At 34.8% G+C, this 23357-nt stretch overlaps 1 protein-coding gene across 1 annotated transcript in view; it reads left to right on the forward strand.

The window, feature by feature from the left end:
* LOC136840045 (uncharacterized) overlaps positions 1-23357 on the forward strand; it is a 49958-nt gene that overhangs the window by 19236 nt on the left and 7365 nt on the right. Inside the window, exons 4-5 of the mRNA XM_067106356.1 lie at positions 18575-18620; positions 22386-22633. Of these exons, the coding sequence (XP_066962457.1) occupies positions 18588-18620; positions 22386-22633 (281 nt within the window). The 5' untranslated portion in view covers positions 18575-18587. The remainder of the gene's footprint in view (positions 1-18574; positions 18621-22385; positions 22634-23357) is intronic.

The following is a 23357-nucleotide window of genomic DNA, read 5'->3' on the forward strand; positions in this document are numbered from 1 at the left end:
ATATATATATATATATAAATATAGAGAGAGAGAGAGAGAGAGAGAGAGAGAGAGAGAGAGAGAGAGAGAGGTAGTGGGTTGTAAGCGCAAACGTCTGAATAAATTAACAGCGGCCAGCGGTTAGCCTTGATGCGCAGACGAAAAAGAAAATAAAAATTAATGCGCATCTCCTCTTACCAGAGATTTTAATCGGGATGTTGGCCAAAGGTTACGAACCAAAGGAAAGACAATCTTACTTACTTACTTACTTTCTTAATTACTTAATTACTTACATACTTACCTTCTTACCTTCTTACTTACTTATCTTCTTACCTTCTTACTTGCCTTCTTACGTGTCTTTTTACTTTCTTACCTTCTTACATACTTACCTACTTACTTGCCTTCTTACTTACTTGCCTTCTTACATACTTACCTTCTTACTTAGTTATCTTTTTACTTTCTTACCTTCTTACTTACATACTTACCTACTTACTTACTTGCCTTCTTACTTATTTGCTTACTTACCTTCTTACTTACAAACTTACCGTCTTCTTTATACTTGCCTTCTTACTTATTTGCTTACTTACCTTCTTACTTACATACTTACCGTCTTCTTTATACTTGCCTTCTTACTTACGCACTTACTTACGTACCCTCTAGCATCAGACCGGCAGAGATTGTTGCAAGATTCACGAGCACAAAACCATTATTTACAGTGTCATTTTATCTACAAAATAGAAATGAACACAGGATCACTCAGGTTTATAACTCTTTTTATTTCATTCATAGCAATTATTTTTCTTAGAGCAAGAGCATTATGCTATAAAGGTGACTGATTTGAGAATGTTTGGAAGTGCGCATTTGGCATGTAATTTTGGTGCAGGTTACGTAATCAGTGTGATTTGAACTAGCTAGAAGTATCGATATGATGAGCTTTACTTGATATGATGAGCTTTACTTGGAGATAGTTAGGGATTGTCTTGGGTAATGTTACACACACACAAATATATATATATGTGTGTGTGTGTGTATGTATTTATGTATGTATGTAGATGTATTCTTACTACACAGAGAGGAGCAAGAAGACTGGAAGGAGGAGGATAAGAAGACTTACCCAATTGTCGTGAGTCCTAGAACCAACAACCCCCTCCCTCCCCCCTTCCAACCTCCTACCTTTCCTCTCTCAGGAACCTGTTAGTCCTCAAGGTTGCGTCTTGGGGCCTGGCTTAACCTCATCCTTTTAACTGCCTCTGTTCCCCATTCCCCCTCCCTCCCTCCTCCCCCTCCCCTCCTACCCCAACTCCCTTCTACTCCCCCTAATGTGTTAAAGTCCCAGCAACAGCATACTTCTTCTGTAAGCTATCCTGGTTCTTCTTCTTCTTCTTCTTCTTCTTCTTCTTCTTCTTCTTCTTCTTCTTCTTCTTCTTTTGTAAGCTCACTTTCGCCATCTTTAGCTGGTGTCTACCCTCGAGTGTGTTCCTGAGCACTTTGTTTTGGTAGTCTCTTACTCTCTACCCCCTGTGTACGTATGTGTATATGGTGTACATGTGTATGTGTGTGTATGTTCTCGTAGGCACACTTCCAAGATGACTGGTCGAACGTTATAGCATGACTCTCTCTTTATCTCTCTCTTTCTTTAGGCTTAAAGTAAATACTGTTAAGTTAAACAGTCATAAAGCTTTTGTTGTAGAGATCTCACGTATGAGTAGAGTCACATGGTAGGCGTAGATGCCTTTGGTGTTCTCAGTTTTTCTGCACCACCCTGTCGTTGAACAAAAATAGGCGTTATCGAGTAGTTACAGGGTAGGCGTAAATGTCTTTGAATATTTCAGTTTTTATTTTGTGCCACTCTGTCGTAAACAAAAATAGATGTTATGCTAATGGGGGTGATTCGTATCAGTTTTTAAAATGAGCTGTTTTTCATGCGGAACGACACTAAATGCCCCTTAACCTGCAGTGAAGATTTAGAAAAATAAACGAATAACTTGGAACAATTTACTGAGTGCAGTTGTGAACTCTTCTGATCTCCCGATATTTATGCTGGGAGGAAACTCCTTCCTTCTTGCTGCAGATGTCTCCTGAATTTCAGGTGTATCGGTCTTATTTTCTATTCCCTCATATTTATTTATTTATTTATTTATCATCTTTTCCTATAATTTGTCTTTCTCTCCAGGCTGATTTCCCTCTTGGAACCCTCTTGGGTTTATTGTCTGTTGACTCTGTCCATATATGAACACCATATTCTTTGGGAGCTTGAATTTCAAGTCAGTGGCTCTTTTGGGCTTGTTCAATATGAATAGTGTTCATTTCTGAATAATAATATACAAGGGTTTTCAGCTGAAGATTTAAAGATATATAGAAAGAAAGGTACATCGGAAACAAATAAAAAAAATAAAGCACCGCAATACCGTTGCTAGGTCGATCAAATTTCAACAGTGAGCAAATCCTGTCCATCTCGCTCTAGTGCCAAATCAGAGAGCGAAGAAGCGCATATTTTTCCTCCTCCTAGATTCTCAATACATCGTGACCCCACCTTACCACTTTCTATTAATGCACAAGAGCCGGACGTCGGCTGAGCCGACGGGGAAAAAGACACACCATCTCTCGCTTTCTGTCTGTGCAGCGCTTGCAAAAGGAAGCGAGCACCTTCGCTTTCGTCCGTTGGACTGGGAGGTGGTTACGTCATCCGTCTTGCCCTCCCCCTGGACGAGTGCGTCTGAAAATCAACAGATTAACACAGTTTATTTATATAATTTATACAATTTATTTATATGATTTATACAGTTTATATATATAATTTATACATTTTATCAATTTACATATTTCTTTGTATAATTTACACATTTTATACGCTTTATTTATAAAGTTTATACGTTTTTTATATAATTTATACACTATAATTTATTTATGTAATTTATACAATTTATTTATATAATTTATACAATTTATATAATTTATACAATTATACAATTACAATATATTTATATTATATAATGTATACAATTTATTTATATAATTTATACAGTTAATTTTTAAAATAATGATTTATACAATTTATATATAGTTTATACAATTTATTTATATAATTCATACAGTTCATTTATATAACTGTGAATTTTTATTACACAATCAACAGTGTATGTTATGGTGACACTTGTAAACTCTGCTCATACTTTGTTTGGTTCTGGTACTCTTCTTCTTCTTTATGATAAGCCATTGCCGCTAGGACCAGCCATGTTTATACTATGATTATATAACAGCAGCATTCCTGGTAGTCAAGGATGCCTGCTAGTTCATTAACTGTTTGGTCAGTGTGCGCAGGCGTGTTGGCTACTTACAGCCGATATGTGGTATTGAAAGTAAGAGTAGGAAATATCTGGTGACTGAAGAAAATCTTATACATATTCGTCATTATGAAACGACGGTAGTGAACGAATCAGGGCGAGTTTGTCTTTTTTGCCGATATACGCCGAGGAATGTACTGTAGATGGGAAATGTTGCCAATGAGCTGCTCATTCACCTCAGCTTCAGTAAAAAAAAAGCTTCCTCCTTCCCATTTTCTGTGTGGTATTTTATTGCTATGTATCCTGTAATGCTGCATTTTCTTTGTAACCCAAATTAACTATTGCAATAATTAATAAATTTATAACGTAAAGCACTGGATCCTGATATAAACATTTTTTTTCTACATAATTTCTCTTCAGATGTCATAACCTGAAGACGCTACCATTGATTTGCCTGTGAAAAGATGATTTTTCTCCAGCTCTGACAGGACAAACATCATAATTAGCCTCTGCCTAACTTACACGAATCTTTTCTACTCATGGATTTTACACAGACTTCAGATCCCGAAAGATTAAAAAGACTCGATCAGGCAAATATTCTCGCTTTCATTCCTGAAGTTCATTGACAAACTAGCAACAATGTTCTACTGCCGCTTTCGGTAAAGTCTAGACATTGACAGCTCTGCTGTTTTGAAGTTTCGTATTGACCATAGCTTTTGCAACTCCAGTTTCCGTAAACTAATCAAATCAAATTCCATTCTGTTCCCAAGAGTGGATATTCTTCTTGGGAACCGATATCACCGAAACCTCTGATCCTATACTTAATTATATGTTTATGTTTTGCTGGGCTTGGAAACTAAGTCTTTCTTGGGATTAACAGTATTAGTGGAAAATCATATGATTTACTGGTGACATGTGCAGTTCTCCCTTGTTCGGGAGCCTTGAGAAATTCATGCAGTACAGTAACAGGCACTAGCGGATCCAGGAAAATTTTGATGTTGGGGCCACCATTTCATATTACACAAACACACACACACACACACACACACACACACACATATATATATATATATATATATATATATATATATATATATACATATATATATATTTATTTATTTATTTATTTATTTATTTATATATAATGTAGGCATTTTAATTTTTCCCATTTTTATACTTCTCATTTATGTTATTATTATATAAATCTTCAATATTTTGTCATTATTTTTCATGGGGAGTTGGCCATGTGCCCAGCGCCCCCTCCTTCCCTGGATCCGCTAGTGGTAACAGGCAGTATTTCCCGAACTCTTCAGAGGGCAAAGTTTTCCTTGTGCAGCTAAACTTTCTTTGTGTAGGCTAGTTTTAGTTTTTATTTTTTATATTTTTTTAAACCTTCATGTCCTTTTGTAGTTACCAGTGGTATGCCAATTATTCTCTGTTATTCTTCGGAACATTTCCAACTCCACACAGTGTTGATGCGATCAGGTTCCTCTACAAACTTTGCCATTTCTTTTTATTCATTTTTTTAGGCTTGTTTTCAGTATTGCGTAGGCTCGGAACCTGCAGTAGACTTTGTGCTTATGTAACTGTTTTGTAAAAATAATCGAAATTGATTTACTGTAACCAATCGTTTGAGTTTGTGCCGTTAATAGGTACCTACAGTCAATTGCAAGTTCTATGCATAGATGGTCAGTATTTAGATGGTTACCCATCAAAGACTTGAGCAGACCCAAATATAAAGGAGACCAGTATTGTAGAACGCTGTTACTTTCTGGCATGCATTGGTGATCACCCATCCAAGAACCGATCAGACTCAACATTGCTTAATTTCACCGATCGGAAACCATCTGTATTATAGGATCGTGCTGCAAATAGGTGTCATTTATTTATTAAATGAAAGCTCAGGACTGACTTTGGGATGCTCAGATTCCTTTCAAATTCCATTCACCCTAACTCTCTGTTTTGAGGTAAGGTCCATTTCTCGCACTTGTATATTAATAGCTTTTTTTTATGGCTTAGTTTTAACTTTCGCCGCCAGACCACGAATCTGCGGAGATTTCGTTGCCTCAACTGTATGCTGCTTAACATGCTTGATAAATTCTGTTTGCCAGTTTAATTGTGCTTTTCGTTTCTGCCACTGTATGCTACTTGACTTGTTTGATAAATTCTGTCTGCCAGTTTAATTGTACTTTTCGTTGCTTCGACTGCATGCTACTTGGCATGCTTGATGAATTCTGTTTGCTAGCTTAATTGTACTTTTCGTTGCTGCGACTGTACGCTACTTGACACGCGTGATAAATTCTGTTTGCTAGCTTTATTGTACTTTTACTTTTCACACCTGATATGGATGTCAGCGAACAAACACTTCTGTTGGCGTTTCGTGTCACTAGAGGATTTTCTAATCCCATCCCAAGTTTGATGGTCATGTCTGCTCATTCAACCTACACACAGTAGCCTATACTAGGCAACATCATTCTCTCTCTCTCTCTCTCTCTCTCTCTCTCTCTCTCTCTCTCTCTCTCTCTCTGTGATTGCATTGTCATGTCTAGAGTGTAGTCGCTAGCTTTATGGAAATATATTCAGATGTTTTCCTAGGCGGTCGTTGTCCTGTTAAGTGGTTCGTTGTCATTCAGTGTCGAATGTTGATACTTGTATGTATTTGTGTGTGTGTGTATGAATTACCATACAACAGTATTATTGTCCTGTTATCGGAGTTATATTTGCATATGTAAATATATATGCAAATGGCCATTTACACACAAAGAAATATTTTTTCTTAGCATTGAAAGAAAAAAATTAGTCTGGCAGAGTCCAGACGTTCACATAATCCTTCTTGTGTTCTTTAACCACTTTACGAGATGCCTCTGGGCAAGAGCCTATGCTGGCATACGGCCAACTTACCCAATACTAACCAACCATCATTGGAGAGTATCATAAACAATTCCCCTTGGAAGCAGTATTATGAAATCAGTAATTTAATTTCTGCGTGCAACGACAAGTCAAAAGTCCACACCAGTCCTCTTATTTACATTGACAGAGTCTCCACCTAAGAGCCGCTATTTTGAGCAATGGCCCGTGCTGGCATATAGCCACCTGATCTAAAACAACAGCAAAGACTGCAAGAAACAGCTACGCATAAATTATACCCTGTGAAAGTTCCTTGGAACAAATTGTACACTTGGAATGATCAACAGTATTAAGATGGAGTGTCGATGGTGGGCGGAGGCTATGTATTCACCCGCGACTGTTTTTGTTTATTTGTTTGTCATTTTTGTCAAAAAGTTATGGACGGGTTTCAGTAAAAGTTTTGTGCAGAAGTAGAGTATTTATCAAAGAAGAGATGGTTGGAATCTGGGGTGATTCCTGATTCCAATTGGAATGTTATATCAAGATTTTCTTTTTTGTTTTTTGTATTAGCCTAGATCAGGCGCTGGTGGTGTGCACTGAACAGTCCCAAGTGCTTCCCAATACAAAGCAATATAACTCATCAAGTAAACATTTTGCGAATAAAGATACCATGACAGCTGCAATGTTCTTCGTCATTATGAACTAACTCGACATTAAGTGAGACGGAGACGGTGAAATCCTCTGAGAAAGTGAACCCAAAAGAGTTAATGACAGGTTCAGAAGTATTCTGGAGCTGTCATTTGATCGTCTTGAATAAAAGCACATAATTGAGAATGGTATAGGCATGTCGTAAGTGCCTGAAATTTTGGCTGGGAATTTCCGACTTATGACACTGCTATTGAGAGTACTCTGTTATTATGGTTTAATAGCACGTTTTCAAATATACTTATACTCTGCATTGTTGTATGCCTGCATGTTTCATGAATTGTCGTGACAGGTCACTCTTAAGATGAGGTACAGGAACAGTTATGTGATTTGCCAAAAGAAAGTCATGTGTTCTTTTGTCAGTGTCAGTTCTTAGACCCCAGCTGCATTGCTTTCTATCTCTTGGTAACTGCCCACATAGCTGTCCAACTCCGTAAACTTTGTTTATCCTTTATTGTCATAGAACTTCCACTTCTTAAGGATGTGATTTCAAATCCAAAGATAAGTGTCTTACCAAAGGTAAGGCATTTTAACCACTTTCCTTACTGCAGTAAGATTTTTTTTGCCTCTGTTTACTTGGGAAATGTATTGAGTACTTGGTAGTTAGTAGACTGAGTCGGGTTGCAGATAGGATGGCTAAAGAACGTAGGACTGCTTGCAAACCAATTCCAAAAGAGTTGTTGAAAACTACAAGGTTAATACCTTGTGGAGTTTAATCTTCTTCTTCTTTTAACGTGCTTTTTCCCATTTTTGTATGGGGTAAGTAATATGCCTTCTTTGAAGGACTTTTGATTTGCTTTGGGTAGACTGTAGTCTCGATCGGCTGCCCTGCCTGACATCGTTTAGACCTTAGCGTATGGTATGATATACAGTATATATATATATATATATATATATATATATATATATATATATATATATATATATATATATATATATATATATATGTGTGTGTGTGTGTGTGTGTGTAAACCAAACCTTGCGTATGAAAAACATAACATATTCACGAATTTTCTCAAAGCGTTGTGCCTTGAGAAACCGAACCAAAAGGCTTTCGATTATAGAACCAGAACGAAGGAACTGAGGGAATGAAGGCCCTTATGTCATGGGGTCAAAGGGAAAAGAGCCGTCCCTTGTTCGTCCGGGAGAAAGAGAAAGTTCACCTAACTCGTCGAGATGAGGATAAGAAGCCGCGCCTCTTCTTGAATGAAAGATGAAAGCACTCCGCTGAGGAAGAAACGCTTCTCTGTTCGGTTGTCGAGGTCCGGTGGTCCACAACAAGCCTCGTATTCCTTTTCACCCTATGCCACATTTAGGGCGAGGTTCCGTTCTGGCATAAGGCCGGTATGACCTGAGGTTATAAACCAACCGTCGCTAACAATCTGAAGAAACCTAACAGGAATTTGATATGTTAAAACCTAACAGGAATTTGATATGTAGTAGTCACGTTATTTATTTATTTATTTATTTATTTATTTGTTTGTTAATTTTTTTCTCTTTTCTAATGTCTGATCTCCTCTTTCTGTATTTCCTATCGCCTTCTGTTGCTTCTTTCAAATGAACACCACATTCTTTGGAAGCTTGAATTCCAAGTCAGTGGCCCTGTGGTGGGCTCGTTCTCCATAATAATAATATTATAATACAATAATATTACACACACACAATAATACACAATAATAATAAAAGTTATTATTATTATTATTATTATTATTATTATTATTATTATTATTATTATTATTATTATTATTATTATATACCAAATAAATTAACTATAATATTTCAGTGTCTAGAGCATAACAATCCTTTCACTGGGTAAAAAGAATTACACATAGCTTAGAGTAAAGAGGGCCCATGACAGAAGGTACTTTCACTGGTAGTATAAAGTATCTAACTTCATTAAATTCAGAATATATTAAAACTTTAATTAATTAAAGTGCTAATAAATATATTTAAAGAAATAACTCTTTTATCTGTATATTTTCTGTCCTATCAGCTCCCTGTCCATCCATCTGTTAAACCACTATTTATTAGCTAGTTAAATTTTACGGTTTCTTAAGTACCTTGTTCTTCGCTTTCTTATTTATCATTTTTAAACAGATATGACTTTAGCTTCTTCTTGAATATTTTTAAGAGAAAATTCACCAGGCAAAAGTTAGGTGGGTGAATCCTTGACTCAAAAATCATGCAAGTCACAGATGCTTAAAAATTTAGTCATGCATCTAAAAAAATTTTATTTTTTATTTTTCGTAGTCATGCAACAGGTGGGGGGGAAAAACACTCACGTGACCTAACGGGATAAGGCCAGATAAGGTCGAATACGAAATACACCATTAATTTTTATCATAGCCTTTCTAATGTCCATGACATTTTCCGATGTTTGGGGCAGCTTGCTTTCCGTCCTCTCTCTCTCCTCTCTCTCTCTCTCTTGTCTGACTCTCTCTCTCTCTGACTCTTCTTCCTTTTGCTCCACCTTTGTTGGACTTCAATCCATAGTCTCTCTCTCTCTCTCTCTCTCTCTCTCTCTCTCTCTCTTGTACTCTTCCATCCGCCTTTGTTTGACTTTAATTTTAATCTCTCTCTCTCTCTTTTTCTTTCTATCCGCCTTTGTTGACTTTAACTTTAGTCTCTCTCTCTCTCTCTCTGTACTTTCTCTCTTTCTATCCGCTCTTTGTTTGACTTTAAATCCTTAGTCTTCTCTCTCTCTCTCTCTCTCTCTCTCTCTCTCTCTGACTCTTCCCTCCTTCCTGGGACTCTTCTTCCTTTCTATCCCACCTCTGTTGGACTTCAGTCCGTCTCTCTCTCTCTCTCTCTCTCTCTCTCTCGGCTGGGATGTTGTTGTGCCACTTAGATTGACCTACCACATTGTTTTGGTTTCCTGCAAATCGCTATTTCGCAACCACCTGCTTATCGGCAGCGCCGTCAGGTTATGGCAAGATTCTGAGACAGTGGGCTCGGGATAGCGCTGTTAGTGGCGAAAGGTACAAAGTACAAGGGGAAGGAAGGATTATTTAATATGTATAAACCGACAGATGCATTACTCAGGCTTTTCTTATTTTCATTCTATTCGAGTAAGGATTTTGATAAGATTGCGGTGGACATACACAATTAATCAGCCATTTTGATGAAAGTTGTGCATTTATATTGTGCCTATTGATACCAGTTACTGACGGTGGAACATTCAAAATTAATATTTCCACTATCTACAGAAGCTCCTACAGATATTTTTTGGGAAAGTGTGGGTCATGTCGATGCCCTCATCATATTTTATAAGTGAGATATAATTTTTTTTAAAAAATTGGGAGTTGATATCGAACTTACTCCTTGTTCTACTTAATTTTTACTTAAAATTTCAAGGATCTCTTTATGGCATTTTATGTTATTGTTTTACAAACTTTACATTTCTCGTTTATTTTAAAATATTTGATTTTCTACTGTGGTACTGGATGTCCTTCTTGGCTTCGGTGGCCCCACCTTGTCCTTCAATACTATCCATCCATCCATCGATTTATGTTTCTGCCTTGTCACGTCTAAAAATCGTGAGTGATTTAAGCCAAATGAACACTTTGTTAAAGGTTATGGCAGTGAGACATGCCTGCAACCATATAGGCTTATCGTAAAGAAAATTAAAATGTCGCATTTTTATATTTACCCATATGTAACCATATAACGCAGATGTAAAAAAGAAAATATGAAATAACCATTTCTGCTTAACGCAGGTGTAAGCAAAGGTATAATAACATTTCTTTATATTTCTGCTTTAGAGCATTAATATACAAACGGTAGATATTCTTATAAACTGCCATATTCTGTCGTGAAATATTTCAAACACTGCAGATTCCACGGCCAGGCAGGAGATTGATAAGAAAATGGGACTTCAGTTCTTGCTAACTCTGGTTCAGTGCTCGGCGGGAACTGAGGAGTTCCTCATTCATTTCCCTCTTCATATTTCAAGGCTTTCAGGGGAAAGCATAACCAAAAATACTAGGAAGTTAGATCATTGTATGCCCAGTAGGGTTTTGAAGTTTCCTATAGTATTCCAGTAATTAAAATGAATAGGAGTTAATGTGTTACCCTTTATAGAATACATTCAAGAAGTCCATATCAGCACAATGCATATGAGTGAATTATATCCTTCTGTATAATTGAATGTTTACCAAAATACTGAGTCTGAATAGAATAATTCTCCCTGCAATAGATCTAATAGTTCTCCCCAAATAGATCTAAAAATTCTCCCCACAACAGATCTAATAATTCTCTCCACAATAGTTCTAATAATTCTCCCCGCAATAGATCTAATAATTCTCCCTACAGTAGATCTAATAATTCTCCCCACAACAGATCTAATAATTCTCCCCACAATAGATCTAATAATTCTCCCCACAATAGATCTAATAATTCTCCCCACATTAGATTTAATAATTCTTCCCACAATAGATCTAATAATTCTCCCCACAATATATCTAATAATTCTCCCCACAGTAGATCTAATAATTCTCCCCACAACAGATCTAATAATTCTCCCCACAATAGATCTAATAATTCTCCCCACAACAGATCTAATAATTCTCCCCACAATAGATCTAATAATTCTCCCCACATTAGATCTAATAATTCTCCCCACAATAGATCTAATAATTCTCCCCACAATAGATCTCGGCAACTCTGAGAGGTGGCCTGTGGTCAGCCATTCTGAAACTGATGTCAGTGAACCGCGGAAACCCCAGTTCCTCCCCCCCCCACAACTCCCTTCTCTCCTGACCTGGGCAGAGGTCTTTATGGGCTGAGAGCATTTTTGGCACAAGACCCTATAATAGTTCGTGCGCCCCAGACGGTCGCCCAGACGCTGTTAGCCGAATGACGTCATCGGTTCATTCATCGAAGTGGGATGGAGTAGTGATGTCAGCCATTGTATTTTGTATTATAGTATATTGTATTATATAGGTTATATTATATATTATTTTATATATATTTTATTATATAATATATTATATTATAACGTAAATGCGATGAAGCAGTGACGTCAACCATTTTATATTATTTTACAGTGTATGATACAATATAATATATATTGCATTATATTATACTGTTCGTTAGTTATCAGTCAAAATCTCCCTAGTATATATCACCAAGCAACACACTTGATGCCACTTCTGAGAAAAGAAGTAAAAAAGAAGTTAGTAAAAATAGAAGGAGAAAGGGGTTGGATTTCTCAAGGTGCTCTGGGGATGTTGCACAAGAGAGAGAGAGAGAGAGAGAGAGAGAGAGAGAGAGAGAGAGAGAGAGAGAATAGAAATTAGTGGAAGATCTGAGTAACTTATTACTGGGGACGTTGCCTTTGAAACCTTAATTAATGGATAATTTTTCCAAATAAATATTATCCCAAAATAAAATACAAATTAACATAAGTATGTAGATTTATGATTTTTATCTTAAAAGGTTTATTTAAAGCTGGAAATGTCTCTTTAAAATGTGTGGGTTTCAATTACACTTCTTCTTTGCACAAGGGAACAGAGGTGTGAATTCTTTTATGTATTTTTGAAATAATTGTTTAAAAATAATTTTTTAGATAATTTCTTCACTGTCTTATTCATATTTTCAAAGTAATTTTTCAGGTAAAGAATAACTAGAAATTATATATATATATATATATATATATATATATATATATATATATATATATATATATATATATATATATATATATATATATATATATATATATATATATATATACAAAATGTGCTTTAAAGAATGTTTATATGTATGTATATAACAAAGATACACTGTAATTCCATTGGCAAAAAAAATTGTTTTCCTCTTTTGTACATTTTATAATTCCCCCGTCAACTCCTGACATCTTACATCCCGGCGAAATGAAATTTCTTCTGTGCTGACAGTGTCAGTCATGGTTGCTTCTGAGTGAAAGTGATCTATCCTTTAGACTTCGACCATATTTAGCCCGCCTCCTCTCTCTCTCTCTCTCTCTCTCTCTCTCTCTCTCTCTCTCTCTCTCTCTCTCTAACATTTATCATTTAAATGAGACCTAAATAAAACAGCTATGTTTATATTATTTCACCTCTCTCTCTCTCTCTCTCTCTCTCTCTCTCTCTCTGTAACGTTCAAAAGTAAAAGATTATAAATGACCTTCATTATTCTGACAATATAAGTATGCACAATTTATGCATAATTGTGTGTATACATGGCAGTTTGCATAATATTTGTTTTTCGTTGTGTGTTGCTTATTGATGAACATTAGGGTCAATCTCTCTCTCTCTCTCTCTCTCTCTCTCTCTCTCTCTCTCTCTCAGTAACAAACAAACGTAAAAGATTATGAAATGACACGTCATTATACAGACAACATAAATATGCAAAATTTATGCATACATGCGCACGCGCATAATAATTTCCATAATATCGTGTTTTCATTTGTGTATTTCTTTCTTGTGACCGATAATATAAGAATAAATACATAAGTAAATAAGAAGTTGAAGTAAAATTCACACAAACTCTTCGAAAGCATCTGAAATAAAACGATAATGTAAGAATTAATACATAAGTGAATAAAAAGTTGAAATACAATTCATACAAAACTCTTCGAAAGCGGCAGAAATAGAATGGAAAAGTTACATTCATTCGTATTGCGCCACAAATCTATGACATGACATGACCGTCCCCAGGGCACATATCCATCCTCCGCTGTACTCTTCTTCACAGAGACCCTTCCTGGAATCGAAGTCGTCCATTCACAGCGAACTACAACAGAGGCCATTTCTGGCGAGTTGCGAAATTGAAAGTCAATCGCTCAACTTTAATGCATAGCAACTTCTCTTCAAGTGGTATTCTGGTGCCATGTTTTCCTGGCAGAGAGAGAGAGAGAGAGAGAGAGAGAGAGATCCTAAGTTACGAAATTGAAAGTCAGAATCTCTCACCTTAATGCATAGCAACTTCTTTCGAATTGATATTCTGGTGCCCTGTTTTCCTGGAAGAGAGAGAGAGAGAGAGTTACGAATCTTTAATGCATAGCAACTTCTTTCGAATTGATACGCTTGGTCCCTGTTTCCCTGTAAGTGAGATTGTCGTCAGTCACTTTCAGTTTTAGGACGAGAGAGAGAGAGAGAGAGAGAGGGATGGGGGAAAGTGTTTCAGAATTCTTGTTGGATTAGAAGCTAAAAAGATGGCTAAAATTGGCACAACAACATCCAGGCTTTGTGAGAGAGAGAGAGAGATTTTCTAAGCATTCTTGTTGAATTAGAAGCTAAAAAGATGCTAACATTGGCACAACAACATCCAGACTTTGTGTGTGTGTGTGCGTGAGAGAGAGAGAGAGAGAGAGAGAGAGAGAGCGGTTCATGAAAGGAACGATACGTGTCGAGACATTTTCCAGTGTATCATTTCGTCAATAAAAGTGAGGTATATAAAGGTTACAGTTCTTGTTGGGTCACTCAGGAGACCTGACACTTGACAAGTATAGCATCGCTAGATGACTTTTCACAGCCCAAGGAAAGCATTTCCTTTTTTCTTTTTTAATACTTGTTCCTCGTACGGTGAGGAGTTGTCTGTGAAATGGATTATGTCATTCCTTTCGCTTCTGTTCTTAGACGTTTGTTTTTCTTAAACAAACAGTCACACACGTGTGTATGATGGTTATGTTATTGTGTGTGCAGAAACTTTAATACTGTTTTATATATTTACATGTATGAGTGTGGGTATAGTGAACGAATGCAGGTATTTAAATTGTTGTCTGTTACACTGCGTATGTGCGATTATGCTTCAGTGAATCAGCATCTGGTCTCGTATAAATGTGCATATTATGATTAAAACACTCATTCACATGTTTATTTATATATACATACATACACATATATATATATACATACATACTCTAGTGTTTACAAGTGTAATCTTTCAATCTTCCGAGATGATTTAACTATTACATAAAAGCGATTTCACCGGCCCATTCACTCATGATAACAGCCTTCCCATTATTATTTCCCCTAAACCGAAAGCTGTCAAGTAATTTCCCGATCCATTGGCGAGGAGGAACTTTCACTCTTCTTAAAAAGCTTGATGGGCACCGCGAACATAAACAAGGAAATTGCGAGAATTAAACTTCAGTCTGAAATCCGAATGACTCGTCTCGAGATGTTGAAAGTAGTAGTAATAATAGTGGACGGGATTTGCCTTTGCACCGGCTCCCCGAAATGGAGACGGAATCCTTTCGATTTGCGGTGTGACATCTGTGCCAATCAATGGAGAGGCTTCCACCGAGGAATCCTTTTGATCTGCGGTGTGACATCTATATATGCCAATCTATGGAGAGGCTCCCACTGAGGAATCCTTTCGATTTGCGATGTGACATCTATGTCAATCTGTGGAGAGGCTCCCACTGAGGAATCCTTTCGATTTGCGATGTGACATGTATGTCAATCTATGGAATGGCTCCCACTGAGGAAAACTTTCGATTTTCTATTGATAGCTATTCCAATCTATGGAACGGCTCTCTCTTAGTGTGATCATTGCCGTTTTATTTCCTCCTGAGTCGTGTTTTGATCAGTAACGTCAAGAGGTTGGTCGTTTATTCGGCCATTTGACGATCGTCAAACGAAATTGAATTTTTGAAAGTGGTTCATTTGATGGGGGCAGAAACTGAAACTGAGGTACGATATCGTCTTTGAAATTACGGATTATTATTATTATTATTATTATTATTATTATTATTATTATTATTATTTTGGCAGTCATTTTGCGATATCGTTTTCTTTGTAATAATTTGCACGATGGTTTTATTAGAAATTGATTATTAAAATTATTATTATTTTATTATTATTATTATTATTATTATTATTATATAAAGTTACGTGTTTATTATTATTATTATTATTATTATTATTATTATTATTATTATTATTATTATTATTATTTATTTATTATTATTATTATTATTATTATTATTATTATTATTATTTGGTTTCTTTCTACTAAGAAGCAAAAGCTTTCCAAGAAGTCGATTCTCTCTGATAAGGACCTTATTGGAATCCAAAGAAACATCGCAAGTGATTGTTGCGATGCTTATTGAAAACAATAATGTCAAGAATACGTTATTGTCAGCATATGCGTTAATCGTTCGTTCAATTTGCAGCCAATTTACTTTAATCTGACGAAATCATATTTTATATTCCTTGAAGTTGACCCAGTTAAGTTCGACTGACGTTTAAAACTGATGCAATCGCTGTTAGCGGGTAATCATAAACGAGTATCGTAATTATATATATATATATATATATATATATATATATATATGTGAAAGTAAAACTGTTATCAATAAAAGCAGCTTGTTGCTTGCATAAAAAATGTACGTTATAACACTCGATGAACTTTCTTTTGTCGACTTGAATACTTCTTTGCAGCTAATTGCTTTTAGGTGTAACGTATCAATAAATATTTTTAAAAAAATCAGGCAGACTACGTAAAAAAAACTCGTGATATCAAATATACTGTATCCATAAATACAAATTTCGTATGTTAGTCGATATATATATATATATATGTATATATATATGTGTATATATAATTTATATACATATACTTATATTTTTGGTAATACAAATATCGTATTTGAGTCTCTTTATTCATAGATATGTCATTCTGTTTTCGCTTGATGTGATACATAATAAGAAGAAACACATCTTTATGAAGACTATATTAGAATGCTTGTGGATGTTTGTTATAAATATTTTGCGTAGAGAACGACTCAGATCTATGGAATGAAAAATATCACGTCACTTCCGTGTTTATTTTTTGAGAGCCTTCCTCCTCCTCCTCCTCCTCCTCCTCCTCCTCCTCCTCCTCCTCCTCCTCCTCCTCCTCCTCCTCCTCCTCCTCCTCCTCCTCCTCCTCCTCCTATCGGCCCTCTCATTTGGTCAGCCAGGCTGGCCTCTGCCAAGTCTGCCAAAGATTTCAGATATTTTAAAACTTATTCTGACGTGACAAGACATCAACTTCTTGCATCTCTTTCTACGCGTCTTCCCGAACAACAGAAACAAGCGAAGCGTCACGCCCCGATGCCCGAGAAGATGGCTGTAGTATCTTTTTAGAAAACGCCTCCCTCCAAGACGACAATTTTCTGCCTTAAAGGACTCCGTAATTGGCCCTCTGTTAGGTGCTTTATCCTGTCCTGCCCAGGTATGGAGCCGACTCCTGTCGACTCCTTCCTATCTTTTTGATCAGTCGGAGTTTGGGGTCGATGATCTTGAGATGTGCTTTTTGTGATCAACAACTCTTCTTCTTCTTCTTCTTCGATCGTGATTTGTTTTCAGGACCGTTTCAGGGACTGGTGGGGTCATCAGAAGGATGTATGAATACGCTCTGAAAATCGTTTAAAATTATTATTGATAACTACTTTGCTCTAAAGCTTCAATTTTCCCCTCATTTTTTATTTCAGAAACAAAATATTTAACTGATTTTTCAATGTGTTTTTCACTAATAACCGAAAATCCTTGACGACACTGAATAGACATATGGAAAAACTACGTAAACTATTGGTTGCCATGATAAACTGAAGAATTTTAAGAACTTTTTTTTTGCAGGGAATAATATAAACGAGATTTCATTGTGTAACAAACAACTGCCGATTTTAAATACAGATAATCACGGTATCTCACTTTTTTTTAGTCTAGAGGAATGAGGACTTTCCCCTATTTTGTTGTATACGTAGTCTCAGACGCCCATGACGGCAGCTAAGTGATGCTGAGGTAAATGTGATTATTATATCTGCATTCATGACTGCAGGTACAGAGTATGCATTTAGAATATGACTAAATATGTATGATGATAATTCTCATGTAAGGATATGAAATCACCATAGGGAACTGCATCAGAAGTTCCTTTATTTTAACAGATAATTCCTTTAAATGCTACACCAGCACAAGTGAAAGCATTATGAGGGCTGATAACTACTTTTCTTTTTTTAACATAACGTCGCTAGGGAATTAAGGGAAATAACACTATTATATCACTTATTGGGTTCTTTCCCACACCTGAGAAAGATCTCAGTGTCCCAGATTGTCTCTTATTACGTACAAAGTTCTTCTCGAGATGGAAAACGATCGGCGTCAGTGCAGATCGTTTCATTAAAAAAAAAAAAAGTTTAGTTCCCACTACATGAATACGTAAAGTTCAAAGCCCAGTCAAGACCAGATTGATTCCAAATTGATCGCATGATCATGCAATCATGCATACATTTCTGTTTATCCACACACGTACGCATATATATATATATATATATATATATATATATATATATATATATATATATATATATATATATATATATATATATATATGTATATAATTTATATGTGTATATGTATTATATATATATTATATATATATATATATATATATATATATATATATATATATATATACATATATACGTTTCATTAAATACTTTGCCTTGTGTTCCATTAAGTCAGGAACTATAGCCACACAAAAATATTCCATCAGTATACGAGCTTATATTAAAGTCCATTTTGTTCTTACACATGTCAGGAAATATTGATATAAATAAAACATTATGTACTTTGTTCTTACACATGTGTATGAAAAATAATGGCATACATAAAACACTTTATATATATATATATATTTATATATATATATATATATATATATATATATATATATATATATATAAAAATAAAGTAACAAATGGCACAGGTTCAGTACCTTTCTAATCCATAATATTTTTTGGGTTTCAGTTTACGTGTGAAGATGCTGGTGGCACTTATTTTCTTGGCACTGCAGGTAAGTCAAGAAAGTAGAAGTTTATTTTTTATTGCTGCTGATTGTTATTTATTTTTTCTAAGGCGTTATTAGAGCATTGCATCATTCGGTTGGTATATGATTGTTATTATTATTATTATTATTATTATTATTATTATTATTATTATTATTATTATTATTATTATTGGAGAATTATTATTTTATTATTATTATTATTATTATTATTATTAGAATTATTATTATTATTATTTTTATTTTTTTTCTTCATAGGAGAAACATATCCAGGTTATGTAACTGTATTTTTAATTATATATTTTTAGTTATTTATTTATTTGCACACAGACACACAAATATATATATATATATATATATATATATATATATATATATATATATATATATATATATATATATATATATATATATATAATCCTATTATTTGGTATATATATATGTAATATATATATATATATATATATATATAACTTATTATTTGGGTGTAGAAACGTTAAATTTCAACTTAAATCCTTCATTATATCACGTTTCTAATAGTAACTTGTATAATTATAAACTAATTATGTAAACACCTCCTGTTTTCTGTCAATTCGACTCAAACATAACGTAGAAAGGAAAACGGTGCACACTTCCTGTCTCGTTTTTGCTCTGCTGTTCCTGATATTGCGGAATTCACTTTCTCCTTCGGTGTTCTTGATTCGTAATATTAATTTCCCCTTCATTTACTCCCAGAATATGACCCGGTGAACATTCTTGCTTTGTTTTTAGACACCTATCGTCTTGCAAAGTCGTTAAATAAGGCCTCGTAATGCAATATTTCTTGTCGGCCGGGTTCTACTCGAAAGGCGCCACCCTCCGTGGAAAGTTCCTGTTTACATTCTACTAAGCACCACACGTTCGCTTTCAAAGAATTACCTGTTGGATAATCTCGAAACCGATCGGCAATGAAGGCTTAGAAATAGAATATAAAGTCAATTCTGCGATTCTGATACTGAAAGAGAAAGGGATCTTAACACATAATAAAGGTAATGGAATAGAGAGAACTTCAATATCAGCAACAGCAACCTGCAATATCCTAGCCGGCGTAATCTGTTATTATTAATATAATATTATTATTAAGAAGATGAAACCTATTCATACGGAACATTCTCACCACAGCGGCCATTGACTTGAAATTCAAGCTCCCAAAGAATTATGGGGTTCATTAGGAAGAAGTAAGAGGAGGCATAAATTGAATGACTAGACCGTCATTGCCCTAAGGTCGCGAATTTTTTATTTTTTATTTTGTATCCGTTTTTAATAGCTTCTCCAGACCCCAACAGAGGTTAGACGAGTCCCGAAAGCACGTACCCACGTACCCAACCCAGCCTGGATGACTCGGCAACTTCACTTGACACATCATGGTCGAAAAAAAGGGAAAAAAAGTTGCCACATCCCTGTCATCAGGCGTTGAAAATACGTCTTTAATTCAGACGAGAACGAAGATTAATGAACCTACATTAGCATGAAGGGAATAACTACTTTTAGGGGGCGATTTTCCTGGCAAGGGCGAAGGTCAACGTTGACCTTGGTGGGCGTTAGTCGTGGGGAAGACTGAAGTCCTATCTGGCAACTCCTGCAGGACTCTCCGCCGAGAGGGAAAGTTTGAGACGCTGCCGATGGAAAATGATCAAAGCATGAAAGCAAGGCTAGCCATAATTCCGCTTTTGGGGAGTTTCATAATGATTGTCCGCTGTCGCAATGAAACTGGTGCACGGTTCAATGAAAGAATGAGGGAAGAGAGTAAAAGGAACTAAGCACTTGAGTCTGGAAAGGAAACCGACCGGTTTTGACACGAGGAAATACTCAAGTTTTTTTTCTGGAAAATAAAAATAAATAAGACAGAATCCTGGAGTTAAACGATGACTTTCGTCCGAAGTATCACTAGAGACCGACGTATTAATGCTACTCAGATTTTATTTTCGCGTTTTGCTTCATTGATGTACGCATATTTATTAAGATTTATGCTCATATTTTTTCTGTTTCGCGTATGAATGGGGAAGTAGGTGACTAAATGACAAGAGACTTCACGAGGTCCACTATTTTTGGTAGTAGACTTCAAAACACATTGACTTCATTACCTGGACAATCTTGATTCCTTTTTCCAACGCGAGACGGGTCTGAAAGTGTATTATTATTATTATTATTATTATTATTATTATTATTATTATTATTATTATTATTATTATTATTATTATTATTATTATTATTATTATTATTAAATAATAATAATAATAGTAATAGTAATAATAATAATAATTATTATTATTATTATTATATTATTATTTTAAGTATTATTATTATTATTATTACTACTACTATTGTTATTATTATTATTAAGAACTTTGAAATTTTAAAAAAAACCACAGTCGTTCTGTATAACAATAAATAGAATTTTTATCTAATTTCCAGAATAATTTGATTCCTTTCCCGAACACTAAACGTGTCTGCAAGTATATTATTATTATTATTATTATTATTATTATTATTATTATTATTATTATTAGTAAGGAACCTCTGAAGATTCTCAAAACCACAGGCGTTCCGGACTATAGTAAATAGAATTTTGATCTCATTACCGTAAATTATTATTATTAATATTGGAAGGAAGCAGACCCTCTCTCAAGCATGTCTTGTTAACAAGGATGGCCGCATCGTGCGAATTGATCTTGCATTGAGTTTTCTCAATTTTTCCTATTATTATTATTATTATTATTATTATTATTATTATTATTATTATTATTATTATTATTATTATTTTTATATATTTTTTTTTATTTTTTATTTTTTTTAAGGAACATCTTAAAGCTTTCAACCACAATCGCTCCACATTACAACAAAAATGCAATAGAAAGTCATTTCAAAAACTCCTCCAGTTGCAAGGGTCGAAATCATTTACATTTTCCGAGTCACTGCGGGTGAATGACCTAGTATGAACTGGACTGAGCCGGGCACACGTGTAGTAAATAATACTGTTACTGAGCATGTAGCAAAATTCAACCAAATCACATTTTAGAAAGGTGCTCTATATTGTTAGTTTTCCTATGACTGTCTTGGTGTTTAAAGGAAAGTAAATTCAGCGATGGAGGAGGGAGTTAAATGTATTAGAGAATTATTTTTTTTTCTTATTATTTTTTTATCAAATGAAGGAAGCTGTCGAAGAATTCGAAATCGAAAGTGTACGCATAGTGACTTTAACTTGTATTATTGCTTAATATTTACGTATTTATTTATTTATTTTTTTCATTTTATCCCCCGTTTTATTTATTCTTGATTCTCTTCGTTTTTCATCATTCACGGCTAGGCATTGAAATTTATGCAATCTTTCTTTGCATGTCAGTTAACTTTTATCTTGCTTTATGTTCAGTATATACACCTTTTTAATAATAATAATTCTCTTAAGTTTAGAAGGCATTCATGGTTACAGAGTGCCATTCTTTTTATGAAATAATTCTAATAATAAGTTAATAATAATAATAATAAGTATATAATATTTTTAATAATAAAATAATAATATACAGTGCCATTCTTTTTAATAAATAATAATAATAATAATAATAATTCGCTGAAAATAATGGCTCTCTGTATGCCGTTGAGTTTACATTTCGCCTTCTCAACTTTATTATTATTATTATTATTATTATTATTATTATTATTATTATTATTATTATTATTATTAATAGTAGTAGTAGTAATAGTAGTAGTATTAACTTCTTTCCCCATTTCCTTCAGGTACAGTGGACGACGAGCGAAAGCCTGGTGGGCACCATCAGCGAAAAAGGCAGATCGCTCTTGGCGCCCCCCCAGCCGGGCATGATGCCCCAGCTGACCACCCTGGACGTGAAGTGCGCCCGCTCGGGCATGACGGTCTTCATGGAGTTCGACAGGGAGTTCCCCGGAGTGATCTACTCCAAGGGACACTTCTACGACCCCAGGTGCAACTACGTCACTATAGAGAAGTCCGGCCGGAGGCAGTTCACGTGAGTTTGTTATTGTTCGTTATTGCGGGGTTTTCTTGCTGTTGTTCATTAAAGCGGGGTTTTCTTGATGTTATTCGTTAAAGCGGGGTTTTCTTGATGATGGTCATTGAAGCGGGGTTTTATTGCTGGTGTTCGTTAAAGCGGGGTTTTCTTGATGTTGGTCATTAAAGCGGGGTTTTCTTGATGTTTGTATTGTATACGATTGTTTTTTCCTATTTGTTTATTTGTTTGTCTTTGTTTATTTTATTCTCTTTTCTGCTGGGGTAGAGCTTGTTTCTATGTGGATGATAATTCATTATTATTATTATTATATTATATAATATTATTAAAAATGAATTATCAGTCATAAAGCAACTACTGTACCTCAAAGGCCAGTAGATATTATTATTATTATTATTATTATTATTATTATTATTATTATCCATTGGTCTTTGAGCTAGTTTATGAATGGTATTTCATTTTATGATAAATAATAATAATAATAATAATAATAATAATAATAATAATAATAATAATAATATCCACTGACCTTTGAGGTACAGTAGTTGCTTTTAATAATATTAATATAATATTAATAATATGTTACCAGAAGAACCCAATTTGGTATTCAAGGCTTAAGAGAAAAACTGCGAAATTCACAAACTCTCTCTCTCTCTCTCTCTCTCTCTCTCTCTCTCTCTCTCTCTCTCTCTCTCTCTCTCTCTGAGCTTTAGTATTTCTGAAG

This window comes from Macrobrachium rosenbergii, chromosome 7 (genome assembly GCF_040412425.1).
Source record: "Macrobrachium rosenbergii isolate ZJJX-2024 chromosome 7, ASM4041242v1, whole genome shotgun sequence".
NCBI classification, from domain to species: Eukaryota; Metazoa; Arthropoda; class Malacostraca; order Decapoda; family Palaemonidae; genus Macrobrachium; species Macrobrachium rosenbergii.